This window comes from Cupressus sempervirens, chromosome 3 (genome assembly GCF_028749045.1).
Source record: "Cupressus sempervirens isolate cs-2001-9-10 chromosome 3, ASM2874904v1, whole genome shotgun sequence".
In the NCBI taxonomy this organism is placed as follows: domain Eukaryota; kingdom Viridiplantae; phylum Streptophyta; class Pinopsida; order Cupressales; family Cupressaceae; genus Cupressus; species Cupressus sempervirens.
Window position 1 is genome coordinate 834,429,501 of NC_143120.1, and position 27,951 is coordinate 834,457,451.

Below are 27,951 nucleotides of genomic sequence, written 5' to 3' on the forward strand. Positions count from 1 at the left end.
CTTACAAGGTATGATTATTAATCAAGAACATTTGGATTTCATAACCCTTCATATGGTTTTGTTTGACTTACTCAAATTAGTCAATTAATCTTTTATAATATAAAATTGAGTGAGTACATAAGGGTGGAGCTCAATTATTCATCGTCATTCTGACCAGGTCCAAATACGATATCGATTGGGTCCAAATTTCCTAATAGAATCGATTGAAATGGTGGGCCCCAAAAACTTTGTCCAAGACAAATGGACAACACTAAAAATTCTAGGGCAGCTAGTTCTATAGTGGAAGACACATCTGGTCACATTTTCTAGACATCATGTGCAATCTACTAACCCACTTCGATATTGTAAATGTTGCACACAAAAATTGAGTGAAAGAAATCTACATGGAGGATAAGGAGATTCAAATGTATCTTATTGACAAATAGTCTTGTGTCTCAAGGCGTCTTTGTGACCCTCTCTAAATTGGATTTGTTGAATGCAACTAAAATGTATACTCTAATATATACTTTATTGTTGATATGTGACATGCATTTCTTACAACATGTGACATGACTAAACTTGATTTGCATCTCACACAATCGTCTTCAAATGACTAGTCAAGATATGAGAGGCAATAAGTTTTGTGGTCATCAACAACCTTTGGAGTGCGTTCAGGTAGTCAAGCATATTACAAGAAGTAATAACACAAAATGACTACAAAGATATTTGGTATTAGCAAAGGAGTGAAAGACTCCTTAAATAAGCAGTACAAATGCTTTATCCATAAAGGATAAGATCAACAACTAAGAAAGGACGGGATAAGAAAGACGTCAAAAACAATAAATAATATTCTTAATATCTTTAAGTGACTATACAATATAACTTCAATACACTCCCTTAATGTTTATTATATTGACTACACCATGTTTATCCTGAAATTTTACAAATTTGCCAAGACTCGAGTACTTGGTAAGAATGCTTGCAATTTGATCCTCAATTAGACAATAGTGCAACATCACCAATCCATCTTCTACAAGTTGATAGATGAAATGACAATGAAGCTCCACATGTTTGATATATTCATGGAAGACTACATTTTTGGCATGCTTTAGCACCTCGTGATTGTCACAAAACAACAGTGAAGACCCTACTCGAGTTCATGTTTAAAATAAGTCATCAATGCCCAACAACCTCATATACTACTTTGATTGTCCCTCAATACTTTGCTTCTTTCAAGGAGAGAGCTATTGCTTGTTGCTTCTTACTAGTTCATGTTCACTACACCTATACTCAAGTTGAAACATATCAAGAATTTGATTTCCTACCATCAACAAATCCTAACCAAACTGAAATATTTTCTTCTACTTTATATGACACCAAACTCAAGTGCCAGTAGCATATTTTAGCACCCGCTTCACTCCGACCCAACGTGTTGCCTTTGGTGTAGTCATGAATTTGGAAATGTAATCAAACCCAATCATTGTAAGGTAGATAAGCTTGTGCTCTAATTGCATAAATGTCGGCCCATTGATTAACTTTCAGTCTGCTAGTACTAAAAGTTTATACCATTTTCCCATAGTTGCAGATGCAATTTTGCAATCTTTTATTCTAGACTTGTCTTGCAAACTACTAACATATTTACATTTAGAAATAAAAATACCATCACCTATTTCCCTAAATTCTACATCTAGGCAATAATATATGGGGCCTAGGTTAGTTGTTTTGAAAGAATTATTCAAATTAAATTTGATTTGTTCAATCAAATGTGTTTCATTTCCTATAAGAAGATATAATTAACATAAATGACTAGTTCGATGATTTTGTCACCTACATTTTTTATGTACATTAGATAATGGAAGACTTCTTTAGATTTCATAATTAACCAAATACTTATTGATCTTAATGTATCATTCCTTAGGTGTATACTTCAAGTCCTCCACCCTGGAAACCCTAAACCTGAGTCATGTACACTTTTTCCTCCAAGTCACCAATGAGGAATACACTCTTAACACACATTTGACCGACTTTTAAACTAAATTGTGTTGTCCTAGCTAGAACTAATTGCATGGTACTATTTTTGTTGTAAGAGAAAAAGTCTCCTCATAATCAATACCTTTTCTCTACGAGAACCCTTTTGCCACCAACTATGCTTTATACTTTTCAAACATACCATCAAATTTGTACTTGACTTTACACATCCATTTGTTGCCAATTAAAGATTTAAAAGAACCCAAGACTCATTTTTCATAAGACTTCGTTTGTCTATTCCCATGGTCATTTCTCAATTAGCTTTACTTTTTCCTTCCTCAAACACTTGAGGGTTTTTAATTTCTTGAATATTAGTCATTAGAGAAAACTGAAGTATGTTTTTCTTTCTCTTGCCTCTAGATGATCTGCCCTCAATTACTTCATCATTCTAAACATCACAAACAACTTTCTCTCACCATTTAGACCTTGTTTAAGCAACCTACCAATACAAATCAACTTTACTACCATGAATTGAGCTGCTTTCATCATTGTCGTCTGCATGCTGATCTATGTACTCCTTAAGAAAATCTTGAAGTGTTGGTATATTACACTTCAATTTCAAAAGTGTAATATAGGATATTACACTTCTTTGGAATGATCAATAGTCCCTTTGAGTTAAGATAGGAGCTAAACACCAAAATTTGTAGCATTTAGAGATTCATCTTCAGTGCTCAATGTCAAAAGTATGTTGAAAAGGCCTGACTTTTTCATTAATCACAACATCCCTACTGAATGTCTAGCAACCATTAACATCATTCAACCTATAGGTTTGATAGTTTTCACTAAAACCTAAGTTATTGGGTTCAGACCCTGCCAGGCAGATCCGGGTCCGGATTTGCCGCAGGTCCACAGCAGGTCCTCACAGGGTCCGTATATGGGACTGTGGGTTCGTCAGGGATTGCACTAGTGCAGACCCATCTGGACCCTTAGTATGAAATACGGACCCTGTGGGGACCCACCGATGACCTGGATGAACCCAGGAAAACCTGAGCATACCCAGGAGAACCCAAGTAGACATCAAACTACCAGGTGAAAGCAAACATCTTTAATTGTTTTTAGAAGAATGTTCTATATTATCTCTTATTGTAAATAGAGAAAAAGAATATCTAGGTCAGCTTGTACTCAGTTCTTTCTAGCATTTGCTAAGCATTGTAATACAATCTTTCAAAAATACGACATGCAAAAGCTTGATTCAATACAATATAGCATTATTCACATATTTGTACTCAGCTTTTGTACCTTTAATCAATGAAAAAACTATTTTTAGTTTTTCAAGAGCTGTCTATTGTGCGAATTTCAGTAAATGGTTGATGTGATCCTGTCATACTATATTTTTAATTCTAAATTTTTTGTCCCATTTTCATCACTGATATGCAGAAATATATGTATGTTTCAGGTCATGACTTGTATTTATCTAGTTGTGCAAGAATTTAGTTCTGAGAATGCAGTGATTAAAACCTCTAAAAGACACTTTAAATTCCTCCCAAATGCTTGCTTTGATTTAAATCTTGTTATGAAAGTTTGATGCAACACATTAAAATCTTGAATTATGTTTTCTGTAGTTTAGCTTATTGAATTAAGTAATCAACAGACAATAAAACATCTCATGTATCACCTCCTTTTGTTACTTGCACCAAATCATAAAACATCTCACGTATCATAATGCACATACACACTTACACACTCACGAACCCATCCATGAACCCAAATTGAGAAAAAAAATTTGCCAGAACCCTTGAACCCAAACCAGCAACTTAGATTAAAACCTATAAGTATCAACTTTTGGCTCCTCAAGTCCAACTGGGTTCTCCCTGAATCTGGAGTCTAAACATGTACAGTAGAATCAAAAACATTAAGACGCCTTAATCTGGCTTTCCTCTCAAACCATGCTTCCTCCAGGTCTCTTTGACTACCTGTGTTGAAGACCTATTGAGAAGATAAACTGATGTATAAACTGCTAGATCAAAAAACTTCTTGGGAACACTTTTGTTCTTGAACACAATTCCTCCTCTCAACCACTCCATTATGCTGAGAAGTATAGGGTGCTGAAAATTGGAATTGTATCCTGCATTTACCTCAAAAGTCGTTGAATTCAATTTGAGCAGAATTCACCTCCATTATTAAACATAAGAGTGAATGTTTAATAGACTCTGTTTCTACTAATTATTTGAACTTCTGAATTCTGTAAACATATCTGATTTGGACTTCAGGAAAATACTCCATATTTCCCCACTGAAATCATTAACAAACAAGACAAAATAACTAGCATCCATTACCATATTGGTTCATATACATCAGTGTGAACCAGCGTAGGGAAGCTTTGTGGTCACTATCACAGACTAACACAATGAAGATATGCACATCTGATCACATAGCCAAGCATATTATTATATTTCTGAAAACTAATAATATGTATCATCAATAATATTCGTGTGCGTGCATATTATACCTCGAATATTTGGCAGCACTATTGAAGAACATAACTAATATTGACAACATTTGGAATTCTGAGTTTGGCAGAGATGATCACTGGTGGATGGTATCATGAGTCGTCTGACCAACTCGCTTAATATTGGCGGCAGAATTGTTAGTAGAGACAAAAATTTCAATATTTAATATTAATTCCCCCCTTGAATCTCAATCCCAATGTAATAATCATCCAAGCCATGACAATACAATTAGAGGGGATCGACATATTGAGGCAGCCAAATAATGAAGTGAAATCCATTGTGATATTAAATCCAATAATTCACAAACCAACATTAATGATTAGCCACTGTCAGCATAAAAGCATATATAACCATGAAAATCCAATAACATTAATAAAGAATAATATTGACTGAGATGGCAACACCCACCAGCCATACATGTAATGATGCTTTCATGAAGAGACTTGATTAATTACTGGTGATCATAATAATCATCCTTATGAGGAAGAACTAAGAGAACAATTAATTAATTGGTGATAATAAGATGTCTAGCCAATTATATGTCAAAGATGCGTCTAGTTATAAGAAAAGAAATGTCCCTTGGCACTGTACCTCATGATTCTTGACATTTGATATAAGAAGGCACTCTCTATCATTGATTCAAGCGTGGATGGGGAATAATAGAAAGGATCAGAAATTATTATTTACTCCTGATGGAAGAAGTAGAGTTTAGAAAATTATTTGACACACTTTCACAAAAGAGATAAAAAAGGAAATGAATTGTTTAGATTGCTGGTTAGCATTGAGTGACAGACAAATTATGCTGCAACATATCTATGAGTTAAATCTGATTACAGAATATTATACCTGAATTCTATTAGGGATAAAGAACCCTATATATAAAGTGAAATCAGAATTTTAAATATATACATGTGTGTTAATAATCGTTAAATCAGAATTATATCAGTTATGTGGTATTATATGTGCATGCATGCATGTATGTATGTACATGAGATATTAATGTAAATCAATGTAACACTGGTATTGGGGTACATCAAGATGTCGGTACAAGTTTCCAGGACAGGGGGACAAAGGGCCTTAATTTCAGAACCGTGGGGGGATGGGGGCAAGCGGGTAGGGGGATGTTGTATATTATACATATGGAACTTGAATTACTAGTATTCAAATGATTTTTCAGTATAGCATAGCAAATTGAGATACTTGAATATAGCAAAATTGCAACACGAACCAGAACCATTAAACATTCAGCATAGTAACATAGTACATATCCAATAGTAACATTCAAAATCCAAATAGAAATTCAAGTATCCTTCCCGGTGGCAGTGTGGTTGCGGAATGGTAGAGGGGGGGAGGGGTACTTGGGTACTCTAAGCACCTAGTGTGGAGACATCTTGGGGACAGGTACTTTGAGGTTTTGTGGGCGGAGTGAGTCCTCGGACTTCATTGATATATATATATATATATATATATATATATATATATATATATATATATATATATATATATATATATATATATATATATATATATATATATATATATCCTATTCCTTAATCACTTTCAAGGATAGGTTGGTTGTAGGGAACGGCTGGAGTAATTCCTCAGAAGGTGGGTGAATTCTGAGATAGTCTAAGGACATGTATTTCCAATGCCTTGAGAGACAGGAGAGGTATGAATATTTGTTCCGGAAACCTTGAGGGAGTCTTCTTGTACGTTGGTTTCCAAGTGCCCCATGACAAGTATTCCTTGTCCTTAGGGTTTACAAGTTGAGGAAAAAAGTAAGCAAATGGGCTTACGTATGTTATCTGTCAAATGTATTATGAATCATTTACTGAATCTTTAATTCAATTCGATATAAACACATAGTGATGTTTGTTGATCATTGGAAATGGGCAGCTTACATGTAAGAAACATTACAAAGCTCAAGAAAATTGTCATTTCTAGGCTCAATCCAAACCCTAGTTGGGAATTTTAAGGTAAACCGAGTCCAGTCCCAGTAAGGAAGATTACATACCAAATGAGTTCTTTAATGTCATTATTTAAGTCCTCACCTTGTACGATATGTCTTTTCCTTGGTGTGTCTTTAAGTGGTAATCTAATTTATATTAAAGCCATGTTTGTGTTAAGAAAGGAGATATCAATATAACAAGTCTTCTTGTCACTCTTCCATCTAATAATAGTCATCCAGTTCTCTTTGTTGCATGTCCTATATTTCAATTGGTTGCTTCGCTTTGGATCAATATAACCAGAAAATATAAGGTACACCTGCTGACGTGCCAGAGATGCATAAGTGCAGTCCCAAATTGGCAGAATAAAATTATTTACAAATACTTCTATGCATAAAACAAGAAAGCATACTACATGTTAGTGAAACCATCAGACAAGGCAAATACAGTAAACAAATACAACTTGAAAAAGAAAACCTTATAACTTACAGCAACTGCAGTGTAAGAACCTCGAACATCGATTTCACCAGCATCATGCATTCTGCAAAAAAAAAAATGACAAAGAGATAGAATAATCATTTCAATCCAGGTTCATTTTCTCTAATCAGAAGTTATTTTGCTGAAATCAAATCTTCCAGTTCTATTTAGTTTTGTTATGGTCACACACATTTTTCAAAACTATGTTTTTAAAATCAAAGTGGCAATGTCATTTTGGTCACATTTACTTATTTGAGTACAAATAAGAAGGCCTTGTAGTCATGAATAAAAATGTCATCAAGTTTAACAATTTAGATGACAGGTCAGAACAAATTAAAAACCATAAGGAAAAAAGGATACTAATATAGTCTGTACCACACCAACCTATCACCTTCGAGGGCTATAGAAAGAGATTAAGTAGGCTAAAAATATATTAATATCTCTTATAACAAGAATTTACATATATTCGCATAATACATACATACATGCGTGTGTGTGTGTATAATTCTAATTATTATTATAAATCTCATATCATATATTATTAACCACCTCCATAATATATATATATATATATATTTACTATAATATTATAATGACGTTCCATTCTTATTCTGCCTATGAGGAGTATGCAAATACATATTCTTCTCATATTTCATCCTTTGGGAATGATTTCAATCCTTATTAAATAAGTGGGATCGAATTGTTGCACCTTATTGGAAAGTAACACATCCTTTTCTCAACAATTAATTAATTTTTATTTATTTGTCACTCTCTCATAATGTATGGGATTTTCTTGTTTTTTTCTCCCCTTTCAAATGAAATTCCATTCTCCATTTAATACCTCACGTTTGAGGGAGTCATCTCTTTTCATTTCATGCATTTTGACCATTAACTAAACTTAGTTATATTTTAATTTAATTATTTTATATTTCGATTTATATTTTATTCAAATTTCGTTTATATTTTAAATTAGATTTTATTTATATTATAATTATTTAATATGAAAATCTTGATAAGTTTAGGAGAGAATATTAGACATCTCTTGATATAGTTTAGAGCTATGTTAATTAAAATGAGTTTAGTAATTATAAATTTAGATATAGATAGTTTCTTAGTTTAAAGAATTTTGTAAGTTTATGATTAACCAGTTTGATTGGCAAGATGGTTAGACAGGAAAGTTCATACTTGGCAATTATGCAAGAACGTAAAGAATGTGATGGAATTTGTTTAAGAAATCTTGTAATCTTTCAAGAAGCTTTACGCTCAAATAATTTTATGTAAATTTGATCTTTGTAATGTAATATCTGAGACAAGAATTATTTGACTGGGGTATACCCCTTTTATTTTGTAATAATATAGGACCATGGTCCCGAGCTAGACTGGAGGTTTTCTTTCCTACCAGTGCCTGTTTGAACAGTGGAATGCTATTGTATTTATTAATTTTATTAATAATCAATTATCATGGACATTGGCCGTTTACCGATTTTTTTTTTTAATTATTTAATATGAAAAAGTATTTTGAAAAGGGAACGTGGCATTTAACAATTTTGTCCCCTGTAATTTATTTTATATTTTATATTTTTTAATATTATTTATTATATTCTCTTTCTAAAAGAGGACATCGGTCTATTAAACAGAAAACCAAAAATAATCATCCAGGAGCCTTCAATTTTCACTGGGAATCTAAAAGAATTCATATTGGAAGGTATAAGACAGGTGACCCACCGAGATTAACTCAATTATGCTAAAACTAACTTGGAAAAGGAGCTCCACTCACTTTGTATCAGGCAAATCACTATGTGGCACTGGTGTGAAAGACATGAAAATAATGAGCTCTGATCTGTGCAGGAAACCAATTTGGAGAAATATTATAGAAAAGGAATGGTTGTGGAGCAAGACTCTACAGGCCAAGTTGGATGGTATGAGAATGGAAAAACAATTCACCTCAGGTAAGCTGGTTAAAACATCTCCCATGTGAAGTTGTATGGGAATGGGCAGAAATTTAGTAATAAAGAACCCAATCTGGATGGTTAAAATTCGTCAGTGGGTGATCTCCTATGAGGACACAGAGAATGCAAGAAGTACAGACAAGAATTGGGTATCAAAACAGTTAGCCAACCTGGGCAGTCATGCATAAACAAAATAACTTAGTGCAGATATTTTTGACATTCCATCAAAACAACTAAAAATATAGCACTAAATAGGCTGCAAAACCTTAAAAACCTACCTTACAAACAATTGTAAGGTTGCAAGCCTGCATTGACTTGTTAATATGTTATACACTCCAACAGCTGAATATTCTAAGGAGGGTGCTTGCAACTGACTGGTAACTGTTAGTGTCCAGCTCATTTTATAACTGTTATCAATTGCCCATGCCAGGATTAAAACTGACTTAGCAGCTGTTACCTGTTATCTAGAATCTACAGTAAGTTATTTGCCATGCCCAGCAATTAAGAATTAAGTACCTAGGAAAACAGAAACAAATTTAACATCTACCCTAGGCTAGAGAAAACCAGAAAACACCACCACAATAAAAGGAACCACAACACAAAAGCAGAAGAAAAGAAAAATGGATAACATGAAGTTTTCAGCATGCAGCATTGCTCAAGCCCCAATTGTTCCTGGATCATATAGCCCAACTTTACAATAACATCTCTCAGCTTTTGAGAAGAATGGTAGCTTATTGTCAGTCCAGGAAACAGCAAGTTTGGAAGTGACAAATGTGATGGAAGAACCCTGCTAGTGTGGCCCAAAATCTTCTGAACAAATGTTAGCCTTGCGGGCGTTCCTCCAAAATACTGTATTGCCCTCAACTCTGCTAATGATAGATTATTTGGATGTGGAGCAATACAGGCAGCTACACAGCTAAGTCAGGCCATGTAAACACTCTACATTATGCAATTAAAGTCCTGGTGTTCACACAAAAAAAGATCTGGATAGTAAAAACTTTCCTCTGACATGGATCCAGATCTCTGAAAGATTTGGATAGACTCAAGCGGAAAAGGCTGACATTTTGCACAGTTAAAAAGTGTTTTTCTTTAATATTAAAGTGAATATGGACCCACAAGAAGAAAAAAAATTAATATATTATCCATCAGGAAGACTTCTAAAAGGAGTTGTGATGAAAAAAGGTTGACCATTTTTTCATATCTGCTATTTGATTTGAGAAGATTCAATTTTTCTTATTTCTTCAGGACAAAACCCCTCTAGAAATACTAGTTTCAGGGATGAAAACCATCCTAGCTGAATTTGGAGATTTCCCTCGTAAGTCACAACTGTCCCTACAAGTTAAGATCTTTCCATTTGCTGCTAAGAGATGAATGTATCATGAAATCTGGTTTTAATAATGTTCTATGTGTAAGTTTCCAACTTTGGAGAGCATGAAGATGCTGAAACGCCAAACTTATGAGACCCTGCTCGTCATAATTTCTTGCAAACTGTACCACACAAAGTTTCCAACTGTAGAAGGTGCAGGAGAATTTGTGGCTTCTGTTTCAAGTCTTAATGCCTCCTATACAAGTCTTATACCTCCAGGCTCCTGCCTTGGGTTTACAAGTGTGAAATGAGTGTGCAAAGTAGACGGTCAAGTCCCTGCCTTTTTCAGTCCATTCCTTACTGTTGGGAAGCACACTATGATTGTTTGATGAACTGATGAGATTTTAGTGCCTTTGTACTTGTACTAATTGTTCCAGCAGCAAGAACTGTCTGTTTCAGATTTGTGATTTCTATCATTAGTTTGATGAAGTATTATTCCAATGTGTGTGGGTGTGTTTAGTGGAGGTTTTGACTGTTTCCAGTAGTTTGTCAGTTTGGTGGTGTTGATATGCTTCTAGGCAATGGTTTTTTTCTGTTGTCAGCAAGATTCAGTTCAATTTCGAGTACACAACTTGCAGGAAAGAATGATATCAGACCTACATCAGCCTCTTGTATCAACTATTTAAGGTATTCTTCATGTTAGGTACTTGCTTACATTGTTTATCAATGTTATTTGTCCTTTTTTTGGATATTGGAGCAATCTGATTTTGTGATCAGAACTTTATACGAGTAGCTTACATCTTCATGTGTCAATTTGTATTGTTTTAAACGAATATTGTAAATCCCAGAGGGTAGTACTGCCAGAGGTAATTTGAATGCATTTTTCATTTGCAAGTTGGAAAATTAATGCCAACAATTACATCATTTTAATTTAGCTCATTTGGCATAAGCAAGCTGGTTTTATCAACCATTTTGGTGTGACCATTTTTAGAAATTCTGGAAATGGCTTGCATTGCAGATACACAATTCACTGAAGAAGCATGCTGATTTGTTGGCTCTTCTGCCTACATGTCATTTTACGCAATAATTCTGATCAGCTTTCCGACATATCATAATTGCATTCATCTAGATTAGTTGTGAGGTTGGAGGCACTGTATGCTCTCACATTTCCCGCACTATGATCTAGGAGATCAAAAGTGTTGAATGGCTTGTCATGCATAAACACAATCCACTGAAGAGGTGTTGATACATTAGCTCTACCGCCTACATGCCATTTTATGCAACAATTCTGATCAGCTTGCTGCCATATAATCATAATTGGATTCATTTAGATTAGTTGTGTGGTTGGAGGCACCATATGCTCTCACATTTCCCACTCTCTGATCGATAGGAGACCATTCATTCTAATTCAGCTCATCTTGTAATGTGAAAATAACTTAATGGAAGATCGACAAGGATCTAGAGCAATTAAACATATTGACAAAGTAAAGGAAATTTAGCCTTTCCATCACACTTCATTAAGATATTCTTGGCATTGCACACTTGTCATCTATGCTTAAATTGATGCTCATCTATCATCAAAAAATTGATAATGCATAAATCATTTGTTGCAACAAATATGGAATTCAACAATTTATAGAGTTGACAGCTATCTTAATCTTATCGAACTCTAATGCATGAAAACTACAATGTCTATGAGGTTTGTGATGAACAGATGTATCATTAACCTTGATCTAAGATGTCAATAGCCCAAAATGAGGTTTATTATCTATTTTACTTTGAGATCCATAGGACGGAAATTGAAATAACTTATCTTCATTATTTCAGGGCGGATGTGCATGGATGTAATGTGCCCAATACACTTGTACCCGTACGACACTTCCAAACTCATTCGTACTTGCACTTCTTCCTGTAGGACACTCCAATGATACACCCATACAGCTCTTGGAGACTCAAGCTCATTTGGCTGGGCACACCCATACGATGCCCATAGAGCACCCCAATTCCCTATCTGGATCTCTAGTAGTTTTGCAATATTTTCCCCAACAACACAAATAGTTCAATATTGACAGGATGTTGCTTTTAACGTCATAGTTAGTAACCAATTATATTTGATTCTCCTTACTACTTAATCCGTGACTGCACAATATAGCTATGTAGTTGAGTGCACTTCATAGAGACCTTTGCTGATGGATAGAATTATATTTTCAAAAAATATGGAAAGATTTCCAATTATAAACATATAATTTTGTATCCAACACAAACTTAAAAAGTTATGCAAATGAGCAGATTAAAGTGGCTACTTGTAGTCGGAATAAAGTAACTATTGTGCTTAGTACTTGTTAAAGCTTAATTGGATTGGGTAGTTAGGAGGTGAGGAATGCATCAGTTGGTTCTCCCAACGAACCGAACCTTTTATAAGTACTTGGAATGTTGTCAATGTACTTACGATGTTTTTCGTATAATAAAGAAACCATTTCCTCGCCATTGGGTATTGTGGTATTAAGGTACATTCTATGCTTTGCTCTATGGTTATATCAATTGCATTATTCTATATCATTTGCATTATCCTATAAACTTGAGTTGTATTTCCATTCTACATTTTTGGCGTCATTGCCTAAGTCTGAACCTGGAGGTCAGCAAGATGGAGTATGGGAAGGTCTTTTGTACCACTCATACAAGTAACAAAGAGTGACAGAGAAGAAGAGGAAATAACCGGGGAAGATTAGTTGGCACGTGATCTAGTGACGGCCTGGGAAGTTGTGGTCAATCAGTATGTACAAAGGGAAGTCCGTGAGAGAACAGTCTGTGAAGGTACGATACGCAACAAACTTTCGGTGCCACCAGCGGTGTACGATCTCCTAGGAGAGATTCCTCGCCTATTGGCACACAATTTGTTACAGGTGGAAAAGGAAAGAACTAAAACACAAAGGGAACAAAGGAGACAAGTACTCCAACAGTTTGTTGAAAGGACCAGGGAACACAACTTGGAGGAATGTGAAAGTTTTGAAAAGGGAAACAAACACTAAAACTGATTAATGCCCCTGATTCCAAACATATATCTGAGGCAGGTATAGGGAGTAGAAACTGAGGAGAAAGTCGCCTTGAGGACACTACATCTCCAGTAGCAGCAGGAGAGAGACGTCATAACTTGAGGGGAGGACAAGGGGATTCCACCAAAATCCAAGAAGGGTTGATTGAGCATACGATCGAAGGTATAGCCAATTTGGTCATCTCGGAGACACAGGAAGGAAGCTAGGGTACAGAAATCCAGAGACATCTGCACGAAGAGATCTCTAATAGGAGCAATGTCCAAAAGAAGAGGATACTTTGAGCAATCAAGAATCAGGCACCTCGTCGAGAGGGTGTATATAAGCAATGTTAGTATGCTAATAGAAACCAAATTTAAATAAAGCTTCTACAAACTAAACAAAATTCATAAACTTCAACATAGACTAAGATGAACTCTCAATTGAGAATATGAGCCATTAATGGACTCTCTCAATGAGAAGCTCTCTTGTTGAGTGGCTTTGTCTAAATAGATAGGATGTATGCTCAAACTTATGCTTCAAAAAGGGCTTCAAATGGAGTTGGAATTTGGGTGTGAGTGTATGGTTTTGATGTAAAATGGCTTCTCAAAATGACATTATGACTTTACTTCATGGATTGTGTTAAAATGGCTTGGGAGAGGATTTCTTAAATAGGCAAAGGGCTTGAGGGATCAAGGGCTAGGATGCAAGGATGGGGAAAAGCTCATGGAGGGCTCAGATTGCATGAGAGGAGAGCACGTGGATTGTGCTTCCTTACAGCCAATCAAGGAGTGACACATGTCACATGGTGAGAGGATGGAGGAAAGGGGAAGGATGAGTCAACAAAGGAGGCTCAAGGGATAAAATCTTCATAAAGACCCTCATAATGGCTTGTAAGAGCAATAAAAGGGCTTGGAAGAGTCATTTATGGCCTAGTGGGCTTCATAAAGTTTTATGGTTGAGATATTTTGAGGGAGATGAGAGCAATTTCGACTTGGGCTTGATTAGGAAGGTTTTAAGCTTGCTTAGGATTGTGCAAATGATTAGAGGATGGATTAGGATGGTTTAAGATTAGCTTAGGGATAGGCAAGTGGATGGCATTTAATGAGGGTGGGTGAAAGAGGAGATATTTGTTAACTTTGGCTTGGGTTAGTAAGTCTTAACCCATGCTTAGAGAATGTAACAAGGTTAGGAGGGGATTAGGATTAGGTTTAAAGACATCTTCTAGAAGAGTCTAGACTTTGGATGAGGATAAAGACTTTTTAGAATAGTTTAGAATTTCCTAGGATGAGGATGAAAACTTTCTAGAAGAGTCTAAAACTTCTTAAGATGAGGATAAATTAGATTTTTAGGAAATAAATAAAGTTTTATTTATTTCAAGGGTTTGGGTTGAGGAGATATTTATTAAAACTTTTTTAATAAACATGAGGATTAATATTTAATCTTAATTAAATATTTTGATTTGGGATTAGGGGTAGGAAATTATGGGATTAGCCTTTAATCAAAATTAAAGAAGGATTAGAAGATTTTGGAAGAGGTTATTGGTCTTAAGGAAATTGTCCAAGTTTTGGGCAAAAAATAAATTTTTTATTTATTTTGGGTTTTTTGGTCAATTTATTAATTAAATAATTAATAAATAAGGAAATAATGTTTAAATAAAATTTAAACATTTTTGGGAGGGATTCCTTAATTAAATATTTTTAATTAAGATAAAGGGATTTAATGACATAAAAATAAATTAATTAATTAAATAATTAATTAATTAATAAATGATGATGTCATCAGAAATTTTTCAGAAAAAAAAAATACTTTATTTTCTAAAGGTTTTTAGGTGTCTACATTTTGCCCTTCTTTGATGTGATGTCGCAAGTGGCATGGCATCAAAGATAAGAAAATAAGATGCCCAAGGCTAGAGCAGAAGAGGAGAGAATGGACTGTGAGATGCCCCCTCAAGAAGGCGGCGGGGAGGGAAAGCGAGGCTCGACGGCTTCTTGAACAGTACAAGAATCTTGGCAGGTGGGAGGACGAAGAGTGGCTTAAGAGAAGAGGTTTAGTTAGTTCAAACTCTCACTATGGGAGAATGATAAAGGAGAATCAGATGCACAAGAGGAAGCAAGCTTAAGACTTTAGGGAAGGTGGAGGATGAAGGAGCAGAGCGCTATAAAAAGGAATCCAAGATAGGGAGAAGGATGAGGGGATTATAAAGCTGATGCAACAGGATTTCAAAGAGTCAAATTGGTGGAAGATGGGTTTCGAAGATCCCTAGGACTAGGATTGTGGATCTCGAAAGATGAGGCTTGGTGGATTGATTGGATTGGTGGTTCCCTAAGACTAAGATTGTGGATCCCTAAAGCTAAAAGTGCAGATTGATTCAAAGAGATACTGATGCATAAGCTGGGGTAGGAGAGACAGATGTTGGATATGGATGGGGGATAATGGAGATGAAGGAAAACCATTGAAGCTTTTTGAGCGGGGGGATACTTCAAAGAGAAGTACCACCATGTAGTTGAGCACTAGATTTGCTATAGGACTGTTTGTTAATTGCCAAGATTACCAAGAACATCAAGGCCTTTTCACCAATTGTCCAGAGGATTGACGGACTGACTCAAAACAAACACACAAGGATTGCCCTAGCATCACACATGAATCTCGAAAGAATCAAAGTGGAACCGATACTGGGTAACCCACAAGCAGAAAACAAAAGACTTGATCAAGACCTTACGCCCAAATTGCCCCATTCGCAGTATACCATGATATGGAAGATCGTGGCAACTTTGAGGAGGGAACAAAAAGATTGTTTGGAAAAGATACCTCAAGACCCAAAAGGGAAGATCCCAAATCAAAAGAAAGTGAAAATCCAAAAGAGAAACATTTGCCAACGAGATGGGTAGGACGAGGTACTAACGGACCAAGATCAGACATGAGGAAAGCTATATCCTACAAGGATCTATCGGAGAGCACCTAAGATGGTGGATCTAGATGAGTGATTCGTCTGGCAAGCTGAACTAAGAAGGATAACACTTTGGTGACAGGAGATCTAGCTAAAGGATGCATTGGGATAGCTAACCAAGGGTGTACGATGTGTGCAAGATGCTGATCAAGGAGGAACTGACACAAAAACTGGATAGATACAATGGTACTAAGCTAAAGAGGATGTACCAGCTGACGGACCAAGATATTTACAAGCTGAAGCTGACCAAGATAGTTACAAGCAGGCAAAAGCTCAGGATGATAGGATAGCGGGATGGCTCAAGTTGGTGCAAGATGCAGAAGCTAAGGATGAGTTGATAGCGTAAGATATGGATGTGCAAGGATGCATCCAATGATGATGATAGATCTGTGACCAAGGATGGGGACAATGCTAGGGTTGGTGGTAGCTGAGCTGATAGATGGCGCTAGAGTGAATGGCTAATGAGAGGATGACATTGGATTTGCATGAGGATAGCCTAGAGCGAGATACCAATGACAATGGAGGATGGACAAGACAAGATCTCCAAGGAATAGTGCCCCCAATCAGAAGATGACATGTGAAAGGAGGTCTTACGATGGATGTGATAGTATTGAAGCTAGGATAGAAAAGCTGAAGGCGCTAGGGAGATGGATGATAACTGGGATGATGGGGTGAGGTTGCAGAAGATAAGTAGATAGCGATAGATAAAAGCTAGAGGATGAAAGATAGGTGGATAAATTGGAAGATGGAGCTGGATGGCAAGATGTGACCAAAAGAATGAGGATGATAGGCTAAGCTAGAGATGGTTGGATTACGCATGATGCTTGTTTGCCAAGTTTTCATCATGGTACTTGTCCAAGGCGCTTGAATTGCCAAGTTTTCACCAGTGGACGCTTTATTTTTCTTTACTTTTTTTTTTTTTTGACTTTTTGACTTTGGACTTAGCTGGAATGATTTTGGCTTTCTTCAGCTATTTTTGGCTCATAGATGTTGGTAGGATGGATAAAAAAGGATTGGATTGAACAAGTGGAATGGTGGGTGGGAGTTTGACAGATAATGGATGCGAAGACATAAGGCTTGTGGGTAAATGGATGAGGAAAATGGAAAGATCATCATTGGCACACACCTTGAGAGGTGATAAAGTAGTGGGAAAGATGGTTTTGAGTGAGGTTGAGGAGAAAATGGAGGAAGAGAAAGATAAGGACTAAAAGTAGAGTTGGAAGATGGAGGATGGGAAATTTAGGATAAGAAGCATATGGACTAAAAGTGGATTGGGGGGATGAAGGATGCTTATATGGGGATTTGGATGAAGGATGGATGGATGAGGCTTTTTGAGTAGCATGAATGGATGCCAATTGAGATTTTTCTTTGAGATGCATTTCTTTTATGAGCATCTTGGGTATCCACGTGATTTTTGACTTTTTTAGCTTGGGCTTTTGTGGCCTCTTGACTTTTTCTTTGATTGTGATTAAATGTTTCTTGTTTTGAACATGTATTTTAGAAGGGACATGTTGAGACTTGGATTTTTGTGGATTTTTGGGTTTATGCTTTTGTATTTTGGCATCCAATATGCTTCTATTAGCCATGGGATGGGAACAAGAGCATGGAGGAGATGGAGGGATAATTGATGGAGTGATAGAGTTTAAAGGTTGGAAGGGATTCAAGGGTGAGTGCCTTTGATGATCTAGCTTGCGGATTTGAGGGGATGGAAGGAAAGATTGGAACATAGGATATGGATGGATATAATTGCCCAAAATGGATGGAGGGAAGGAAGGATATGGGCCCAAAATCGGGGAAGGTGTAGGTCCCAAAATAGATGGAGGGGATAAAGGATTCATATTAGGTATGTAAGGACCCAAAATGGATGGAAAGGGTGTGAGATTTAGATAAGGGATATATGGACCCAAAATGGAGGGTTGGAGATAAGGAGTCGGATGAGGACCCAAAATAGATGCGGAATAAGATGGATGGGAACTTTGGGGTGGAGATGAAAGGACTTGGGACCATGCAGGAATAGCGGGGATACCAACATCTAGAAATACATTTTCATTTCTTTTTTCAATATGATGTTCATTATTTGGAACACAAGATGTGAGTCCATTACTAGCTGAAGGAGTTGGAGCTTCGGATATGATAATTAGTTCTTTTTCGATGGATCTATCATCATGGATTATGGGAGATGTATGATCATGAAGCAGAGGAGATGGGAGGATAGGATCTTGAGTTGGGTGGGCTAAGGGAAAGGGATCTTGAGATGGAGTACGTAAGATGGTAGGATTTAGATATGGAGGGGATGGTAAAAGTGGATCATGTAGGGGAATAAGTGGAATGGCGAGATCTATTGTTCTATCGGAGGATATTTCAACATGCTTTTGGACAAGATCTTGGCAAGAATGGATGGGAGTGGATGCATGAGGTTCATTATATGGGATTTGGATAATGCTTGGAGGAGGAGATGTGGATGGGATTTGGAGCGATTCGATGGGTGGTATGGGGATGATAGCTATGAGAGATGGAGGTGATATTATAGATGGGGAAGCTTCATTGCTGACTACTTCACATGGTTGGATTAGATGACATGGCTTATCGACTGTTGGAGGCGACTTTTCTTGTATTTCCTCTAGGAGATTCCTTGGAGACTCGTGTGTTGGAGGTGGAGGTGGATTGACAGGAATAGATAGTGTGATGGGGGTGGAAGATTGGAAGCTTGGTTGATTGGGTGATGGAGGAGAAGCTGGGATATCAGATGGCATGACTAGATAGTTTGGAAGAATGCATGGATTTTGTGGGATGCTTGGGGGAATGTTTCTAAGGCTTTCAATATACCCGTCATAGTCAACAAGATTTTCATCATCATTGGAATAGGAGGTAGCGGGAGCAAGGACAATACGACCGAACACATCATGATAGATTTGGGATTTCATGTTTTGATGATGAGTCGGATGGGGATGGGGTCTTGCATATGGATGAACACGGAAGCTCATCGTTGGATTTGGATTAAGCGCAAATTTTGGATTGGCTGATGAAGGATTTCCTAGGGAGCGTCAAAGCTGTATGACAGACCTAAGGAGGATTGGCTAGAGATTTGTGGCTTTCTTGTGGATGGAAGACTTCAAGGGCATGCTGTCAGAAAGTGAGAGTTTTGCTTTCCTATGCGCTGGATTGGTGGAGATTGTGTCAACTTAAGGATAGACTAATGATCCTATGGGCATGACACGAGATTGACCACTTGTGGATCCCAACCTTTAGCTCAAGGTGATGAGGGATAACAAGTGACAAAGCTAGATTACCCTAGACAAAGCTCTGTCAAAGGGATAACCTTGGTGAGGCTGGTGGATTGGTCGAATTGATTGGATAGAAAATTCTAGCAGAATGACAACAACTCTCTAAAGGCTTGGGTGTGATTTTGGATTGGGTTGCTAGCTGGTTGGGGGGAATGATTTGGAGAGACTTTGGATTTGGGATTGTTCTAAAGCAAGGAACTAGATAGATTCAGTTGCAGCTGGGGAGCTTGGATGATTTCTGATGAGGCAGTGACTATGCTAAGTATGCCTTGAGCTGGGAGATTTCTGCTTTTTTGGGATTTTGACCAAAGTTGGCAAACATTCATTCAAAAGCTATGAACAAACAAGCAGACAAAATTTTGGAGCAAGCATGTCAAACACACCAACATCCTAGGAAGCTTTCTACAAGGATGAAATTTGTTATAGCTAGGGAGTCCTCGATATACGCAAGGTATGTGAGGCCCAAATCCGTAGATGAAACCAAAAAGATGTCACACAGCCGAGAGGAGCGGTAACCCACTTCTCCTCTTTCACTTCTCAAGGGTATAAAGTTCCTTGAGGCTTAGCCCGAGTGACAAAATCTTGATTCCAAGAGAGGTTTCTTTGGATTCACCTCCCGATTCTTATACTCCGCCGGAACGCTGGAGTTGAGGTCGTCCAAGGGGTGATGAAATCCCCAAGCAGACCTCCTAAAAAGAAACAAGGTTTTGAATCCTAATCTTATGCACCCAAGCTGGCCTCGAAAGACGACAAGGGGAGAGAAGACTTGAATGACCTTGGGCTAAAAAACACGCTTGTTCTTTTTACCAACTGACTCTTATGTGTGCTCATCTAGACTTTGCAAGCACTCATGTTTAAGAGACAATGTTCAATTGCAACTTTGAAATGTGTCAACAAAGCAAAATCGAGCGAAGAATGAATACAAGAAGAAGAGTTAGGGTCAACAACAAAGTAAACCCGCGCGCCCGGAGGCCCTCCACGTCAAGTATCGATTAATTTTTTTTAAAGCATTCAAGAGTTGGTGTGTTTTTTTTTTTTAAGCCCAAAGCAAAGATGTGTGAGACTCGATTTGTCAAGCGCACGCCCGGAGGCCCTCCACGTCAAGATTTGTCCAATTTTTATGCCCAAATGAAGTGTGAGCGAGATTAATGCGCATTCAAAGAATTTTCTAACTTAGAAAAACCACTAAAGACCCAAGTGAGTGGAGTTTGATCTTTGCGGAGCACTTAACACCCTCTTAGGTAGACCCATCCCCATAGATGGCGCTGAGATTGCAACCAATGGTTAAATTGATGGGTGATTAAAGAGGGTGAGTCCAACTACAAACTTACTCAAAGTGTCTTTATTAGTTTTTATAACTTAGAAGATTTCAAAAATGTGGATTCTTTTTATGCCCCAAAAGATGATTATTTGATCTATGGCATTCAAGATTGGATTTGTTGTTTTAGTCATGCATTCATAAAAAAAACAAACTTGATTTTAATCCATGGCACTCGAGAGTGATTTTAGCAACATGCATTCAAAGACAAGTGATTAAACATTCAAGTTTTTTCCTTTGAGCATTCAAGATTGAGATTTTGTGTGTTGTTTTAAGAACTTTGAAATGTTTTGTTTAACCTTAGATCATTCAAGATTGTTTTGGACTCAAAAGTGAAAATGACTCTTTGGACTTTGGTTTTCATTCAAGATTTTGTGTTCTAGTTTGCATATTTTAAGCCCAAAAATGATATTCCTAGATTGTTTTGATGCATGAAAAACTAAAGAAACATTCAAGATTTTGCAGCAAGACATTTGTTTGGAACAAATAACAAAGCTTTTAGGGTAATTTTTGCTAACCATTTAGGACTCTTAGTTTAAATGATATTTTTAAAACAACTTTAAAATATTTGCAAATGAGGTTCATTTTATCCTTGATTGATGCTTTGAGTTTGATTTAGATTTTAGTGTACACTTAGTGTTGATTTTAAACCTTTTGAATTGGAAACTTGAAGTTCTTTTTAAATTCCCAAAAATGAAGTGTTCCTAACTTTGCATGAATGCATCTAAAACCTTGATGTTGCAAGGATGCAAATAATTGGATTGGTTTAGTTTCACTTGTTAAAAGATTTTTTCTTATTTGCAAATTTTTAATTTTTTAATGGATTTAAGTATGATTTGAGGGTTCATTTTAAGCACTAAAAAAAAGTGTGTATGATTTTTCTTCCTTAAAAAAAAATGGCCAAGATCTTCCACAAGAAGAAGAAGAAGAAGTAGATGGAATAAGAAGAATATAGACAAGAAGAGGAAGAAGAATTCCGAGTTCTTTGTCCACCTATAAGCTTGAAAAATCTGCAAACACTATGAGATAGACTATGAGTTCTTTTGTCTTTTTCATGCTCATGTGGACCTACAAAACCAATTTATACAATTCTACCAATCACAAAAACAAGCAAAATTAGCCAAAATTAGCAAATGGCATACAAAACTTGACTAAAAAAGCTAATGAAGATGACCCATGCAGGGTCCCACCGGATGTGCCAAAATGTATATGAGCAATGTTAGTATGCTAATAGAAACCAAATTTAAATAAAGCTTCTACAAACTAAACAAAATTCATAAACTTCAAGATAGACTAAGATGAACTCTCAATTGAGAATATGAGCCATTAATGAACTCTCTCAATGAGAAGCTCTCTTATTTAGTGGCTTTGTCTAAATAGATAGGATGTATGCTCAAACTTATGCTTCAAAAAGGGCTTCAAATAGAGTTGGAATTTGGGTGTGAGTGTATGGTTTTGATGTAAAATGGCTTCTCAAAATGGCATTATGACTTGACTTCATAGATTGTGTTAAAATGGCTTGGGAGAGGATTCCTTAAATAGGCAAAGGGCTTGAGGGATCAAGGGCTAGGATGCAAGGATGGGGAAAAGCTCATGGAGGGCTCAGATTGCATGAGAGGAGAGCACATGGATTGTGCTTCCTTACAGCCAATCAAGGAGTGACACATGTCACATGGTGAGAGGATAGAGGAAAGGGGAAGGATGAGTCAACAAAGGAGGCTCAAGGGATAAAATCTTCATAAAGACCCTCATAATAGCTTGTAAGAGCAATAAAAGGGCTTGGAAGAGTCATTTATGGCCTAGTGGGCTTCATAAAATTTTATGATTGAGATATTTTGAGGGAGATGAGAGCAATTTCGACTTGGGCTTGATTAGGAAGGTTTTAAGCTTGCTTAGGATTGTGCAAATGATTAGAGGATGGATTAGGATGGTTTAGGATTAGCTTAGGGATAGGCAAGTGGATGGCATTTAATGAGGGTGGGTGAAGGAGGAGATATTTGTTAACTTTGACTTGGGTTATTAAGTCTTAACCCATGTTTAGAGAATGTGACAAGGTTAGGAGGGGATTAGGATTAGGTTTAAAGACATCTTCTACAAGAGTCTAGACTTTAGATGAGGATAAAAACTTTCTAGAATAGTCTAGAATTTCCTAGGATGAGGATGAAGACTTTCTAGAAGAGTCTAGAACTTCTTAGGATGAGGATAAATTAAATTTTTAGGAAATAAATAAAGTTTTATTTATTTCAAGGGTTTGGGTTGAGGAGATATTTATTAAAACTTTTTTAATAAACATGAGGATTAATATTTAATCTTAATTAAATATTTTGAGTTGGGATTAGGGGTAGGAAATGATGGGATTAGCCTTTAATCAAAATTAAAGAAGGATTAGAAGATTTTGGAAGAGGTTAGTGGTCTTAAAGAAATTGTCCAAGTTTTGCACAAAAAATAAATTTTTTATTTATTTTGGATTTTTTGGTCAATTTATTAATTAAATAATTAATAAATAAGGAAATAATGTTTAAATAAGATTTAAACATTTTTGGGAGGAATTCCTTAATTAAATATTTTTAATTAAGATAAAGGGATTTAATGGCATAAAAATAAATTAATTAATTAATAAATGATGTCATCAGGAATTTTTCAAAAAATAAAAATACTTTATTTTCTAAAGGTTTTTAGGTGTCTACAGAGGGAACTTCCAATTATGAGAAAGTGTTCCGTCAGGAGGAAGTGTTCCATCAAGAGGAAGTGCTCCATTGGAAGGAAGTGCTCCATTGGGAAGAAGTGTTCCGCCAGGAGGGAAAAAGACCAACATAATGGCAATAGACAAGCAAAAATTGCTGAGGTTCACGAGGGACTGCTCGGAGAACCCCACCTACCATTGTAAAACTTGCATAACCATATGGCAAGCGAATGGAGAAAATGACGCAGCGGAATGGCTAAAAGTTTTCCTTGCCACACTAAGGGGTATTGCCATTAATTGGTATACCAATTTGGAGGCAGGAATGAAAAACACATGGAATAATATCCGTATAGCCTTTAAGGAAGAATTCAGACTCCTAAGAGATGATGATGAAATAGTAATGGAGATTTATAACACAAGACAAGGGAAGAGTGAATCCGTCAAAGCCTACAGTAGAAGGCTAAAAGAGCTGATAGGTAAACTCGATAACAAGCCTGCAGATGGACTAAAGAAAAGATGGTTCATTGACGGATTAACACCGTCCCTTAGGAAAAAGATGAAGATAGTCCCACCATCAACCTTTGGGGATGCGTGTACTCACGCGATGGATATAGAAAGCGAGAGCAAAACTTCCAAGGCAAGAAGGCATGGAAGCGCGAGTGAAAGTTCCAAGGAAAGCGAAGAAGAATCCGAAACCATCCAAGCCCTAAGAAAAGACTTGAGGTGATTGATGAGGGAAGCGGCAGGGAGTAAGGAACAAAAGAAAGAAGGGAGGGAACTTTGGTACACCAACTGTGAAAAAGGCCATACATAAGGAGCATGTCCAAAGAAAGAATGTTGTGAGATTTGTCAAGTACTGGGACATGTAATTAAAGATTGTCCCTACAATTCAGAAACACGGAGCGCTCAAGTATTCCTCACCCAAGGGGAGCAATCTAAACCACCCTCCACTCCTAAGAATACAAATACAAAAGCCTCTCCAGGAGGATACAAAAATAACAGAAGAGGAAGTAATAATAATAGCAACAACAACAACAATAACAACAACACTCTAGCATCCAATGCAGTATGATTCGAAGGGGAGGCCTATGATCCAATGTAGTAGATGCAATGAATGGGAACATTTTGCATGAGATTGCCAAAACGAGGGAGGACAGAATGGAGAAATGTTGTGTAAATGGTGTGCACTAGGCAATCATGAGGATGCAAATTGCCCGAGATAGAAGGGGGTAAATATGTTAGATATTGAAGATCCAAAAGGCAAAATTCTTGCAGTCACTAGGATGAAAGCTAGAAAATTAGCCTATCCAGATGCTACTACAAAGACGGAAAGATTTCAAGAAGCAAAGGACATTCAAGATAGTATGGGAGAGGAAGGAAAGACAAGGCCAGAAAAACCTACTTCGAGTAGGGGTGTACCGAATATTGTGAGGCAAGTACTGGAAACCACTATCCTGGTAAAAATCGTTGATTTATTAGAAACACTACATCAATTGCAGGTACCGCTAACACAGAGGGGAAGCCTGAAAGGAAAAACCTCTAAAAAAGAGAAGGAAGGAGAAGTACAGACAAAAGACAATACCCTATTCACTATAGGAATGGGGAGAACACCAGCAATAGTAGAGATGGAGATATTAGGGTGCAAGCTTTCATAGACTATTGTTGATGGAGGTTCTAGCGTAAATGTTTTATCAAAAGAAACATGGAAGGAAATAGGAAAACCTACACTTTGGCCACCGACATTTCAACTAGTGAGAGCCAACCAACATGGAATCAAGAGTATAGGAACCTTGATGGGACAAAAAGTCATAGTTGGTACGCAATAATTTTTTCTGCATTTTGTGGTTATCACTTTACAGAAGAAAGGTACGATGCTTTAGTAGGAAGAGTATGGTTGGTCGCAACAAAAGTTACCCATAATTGGAATAAAATACTCTATCTATTGAGTCTGAAGGAAGAAAGTACATCATAGATCTCAAGAACCAGTTAGTAAGGACTTGGCATCAAACTCCAAAGGAGAAGACTATAAAGCGATGGAACTAGATGACAAAGGAGTGCTTAGATTAGGGGAATGCTCAGACAACGACACAAGTTCCCTTAATGGATTATTTCACTAGCAGATGGGAGACTATGAAGTTTTCCATGCAGAATGTAATATGCTGGAAGTATAAGATTCTGAGTTAGAAGAACAATACCCCAAAGGGTACACAGAGTATAAGGAAGGTGTGGCAATCCTCAACAAGATGCCTGCACACATTTTTGAAAAGGAGGTGGAATACAAGGAGGCTAGACTCTAGACTTTAAAACTGGGGGAAGTGGATCAACCCAAAGAAATCGAGATAGGGGATGATTGTGACCCAGTGTTGAAGGCAACAACCCTTAGAATCTTCCCGAAGGATATGGATGTCTTTTGCTAGACATACAAGGAATTAAGGGAGTACCTCCGGAGCTATGTGTCCATCAAATTCCATTGGTACTCGAAGCAAGACCAGTGCAAAAACGACCTTACAGAATGAATAAGAACTATGCAAAAAGGGTTGGGGAAGAAATCACAAAGATGTTAGAAGCAGGGATAATATTCAAAGTACAAACAAGTGAATGGGTATCTCCTATAGTCATATCACTCAAGAAGGATGGCACCCAAATTTGGATATGTGTAGACTTCAGATGTTTGAATGCGGTGACAATAAAAGACCCATTCCCCATTTCATTACTGATAGCACTTTGGAGAAGGTAGCCAGCCATTAGATGTATTCCTTCATGGATGGATTCTCAGGGTACAATCAGATTAGCATTGCGGAGAAAGATGTAATGTCCCCACTATTAAGATTAGTTTAGGACAAGTAATTTCTAAAAAAATAATGGTTAGAATCACAACAATAACAAAACTAACTATATTATTCTACCCTCTAAGTTAACCCCAATCTTAAGGACGTCTCCAAGTCAGGCTTCCTAGCTTAGAGCTACCTCGTCATTTTCCTTGGAGCACACCCCTTAAGATTCTTCTTGGGCAGGCATCCTCTATCCAAGGCTACTCACATATGCATATGTTGACAACATCAGAATATTCTGACACATCGATTATTGGCCATGGCAGACAATGGAGATCTTAATATCTGACATGCTCCATACTTCAAGTCTCATCAATTTTTACGGTGTTAATCCTATAGAATAACACAATATTACTCAAGATCCAATGTTCTTCAAATAAGAACTATAACAAGATTGTTATGAATAAAATATATTCGTATCATTCAAATAAAAATCATTTCAATCTATATTCAATAATAAAATATCATTTGAAAATTATTATTTATATTTATAAATAATGTGAAAGAAAAAATTATATAATAAAATTCTTGCTCAAAGATGACTACTTTTTATTAATAAAATATATATATTTCCATAATACATACCTCATTTAAGTTGTCCCTATAATTTTGGGTCTCTTTATTCTCTTTCCTTATTTGGTGGATTCCTTATATATGGAATCCCCTTTCTTAAGGAACTCCCACTTAACTTTGCCTTATACTTAATGCTTTTTAATTATGCAATACTTTTAAGTTTATTTTTCCATCATCTATTATCTCAGCCTTCTTCTATCGTCCATTTCCTATATCTTACATTTTATATTTCTCTCCTTTTTAATGTGGCGCATGATTTTTCTTCTTCGCCTCGTATAAATTTATGAGATGTAGGTCTACAGTTTATCTTTCTTCTCCTTTTTTTCCCCAGTGCCCCATCTTGGAGATCGGTGTGGTATTAATATTATAATAATACCCATGCCACCCCATCGGTTACACCCATTATCATTTGGTATGTGTAGGGTGTCTGGTCATTAGCTTAGATTCTTAGAAAACTTTAGGAAATGTGTTTAGAGTATACTATTAGTGGTGTATTTGATCATATCATTTCTTATGTTATTCTTACATTAAAATTTATTAATTGTATTGAGTTATAAAATCATAATAATATTTTTTATTTATTATCTTTCTAATATTGATTTTTGGAATTACATACCATTTTAGTTAATTACAAATAGGAATACCAACATGAGATTATTTAATTAGAGGGTTATTACAGTCCTACCCTCTCAAAATTGCTTGTCATCAAGCAATTACGATTTTTATTTCATTTACTAGATCACAATCAATGCATGACTCTCATATTATTTTCAAATTAAAGTTAAAGGATATGATCAATAGTTTGAAGATGGAACTTATATCAAGTGGTATGAGAGATTCTATGAGATTGATTCTTATTTAAGTGATTGATTGACCATACTGATGAATTGCAGCTTGATTGAGGTCGGTGAGTTACTCAAACTATGATTTGATTTATGATTAAATGATGAATGTTTGATGGATCAAAAGATAAAGTATGATCAATCCTTATAGTTTCAATATATTTTTCTTGATGAATCATTTAATGAAATAGATTGAATAGGTTAGCATATTGAGCTCAAGTACTTTTGTGTTTCATACATTACCTGAAGAGGATGAAAATCTCAATGTCACAGGGTGCTAGATACCTCTCTATGAGTAGGCTCTCT

The 27,951-nt window shown here is 36.4% G+C and overlaps 1 protein-coding gene across 1 annotated transcript in view; it reads right to left on the reverse strand.

The window, feature by feature from the left end:
* ERA1 (Prenyltransferase family protein) overlaps positions 1–27,951 on the reverse strand; it is a 301,285-nt gene that overhangs the window by 132,221 nt on the left and 141,113 nt on the right. Inside the window, exon 7 of the mRNA XM_089822091.1 lies at positions 6,893–6,944. Within this exon, the coding sequence (XP_089678217.1) occupies positions 6,893–6,944 (52 nt within the window). The remainder of the gene's footprint in view (positions 1–6,892; positions 6,945–27,951) is intronic.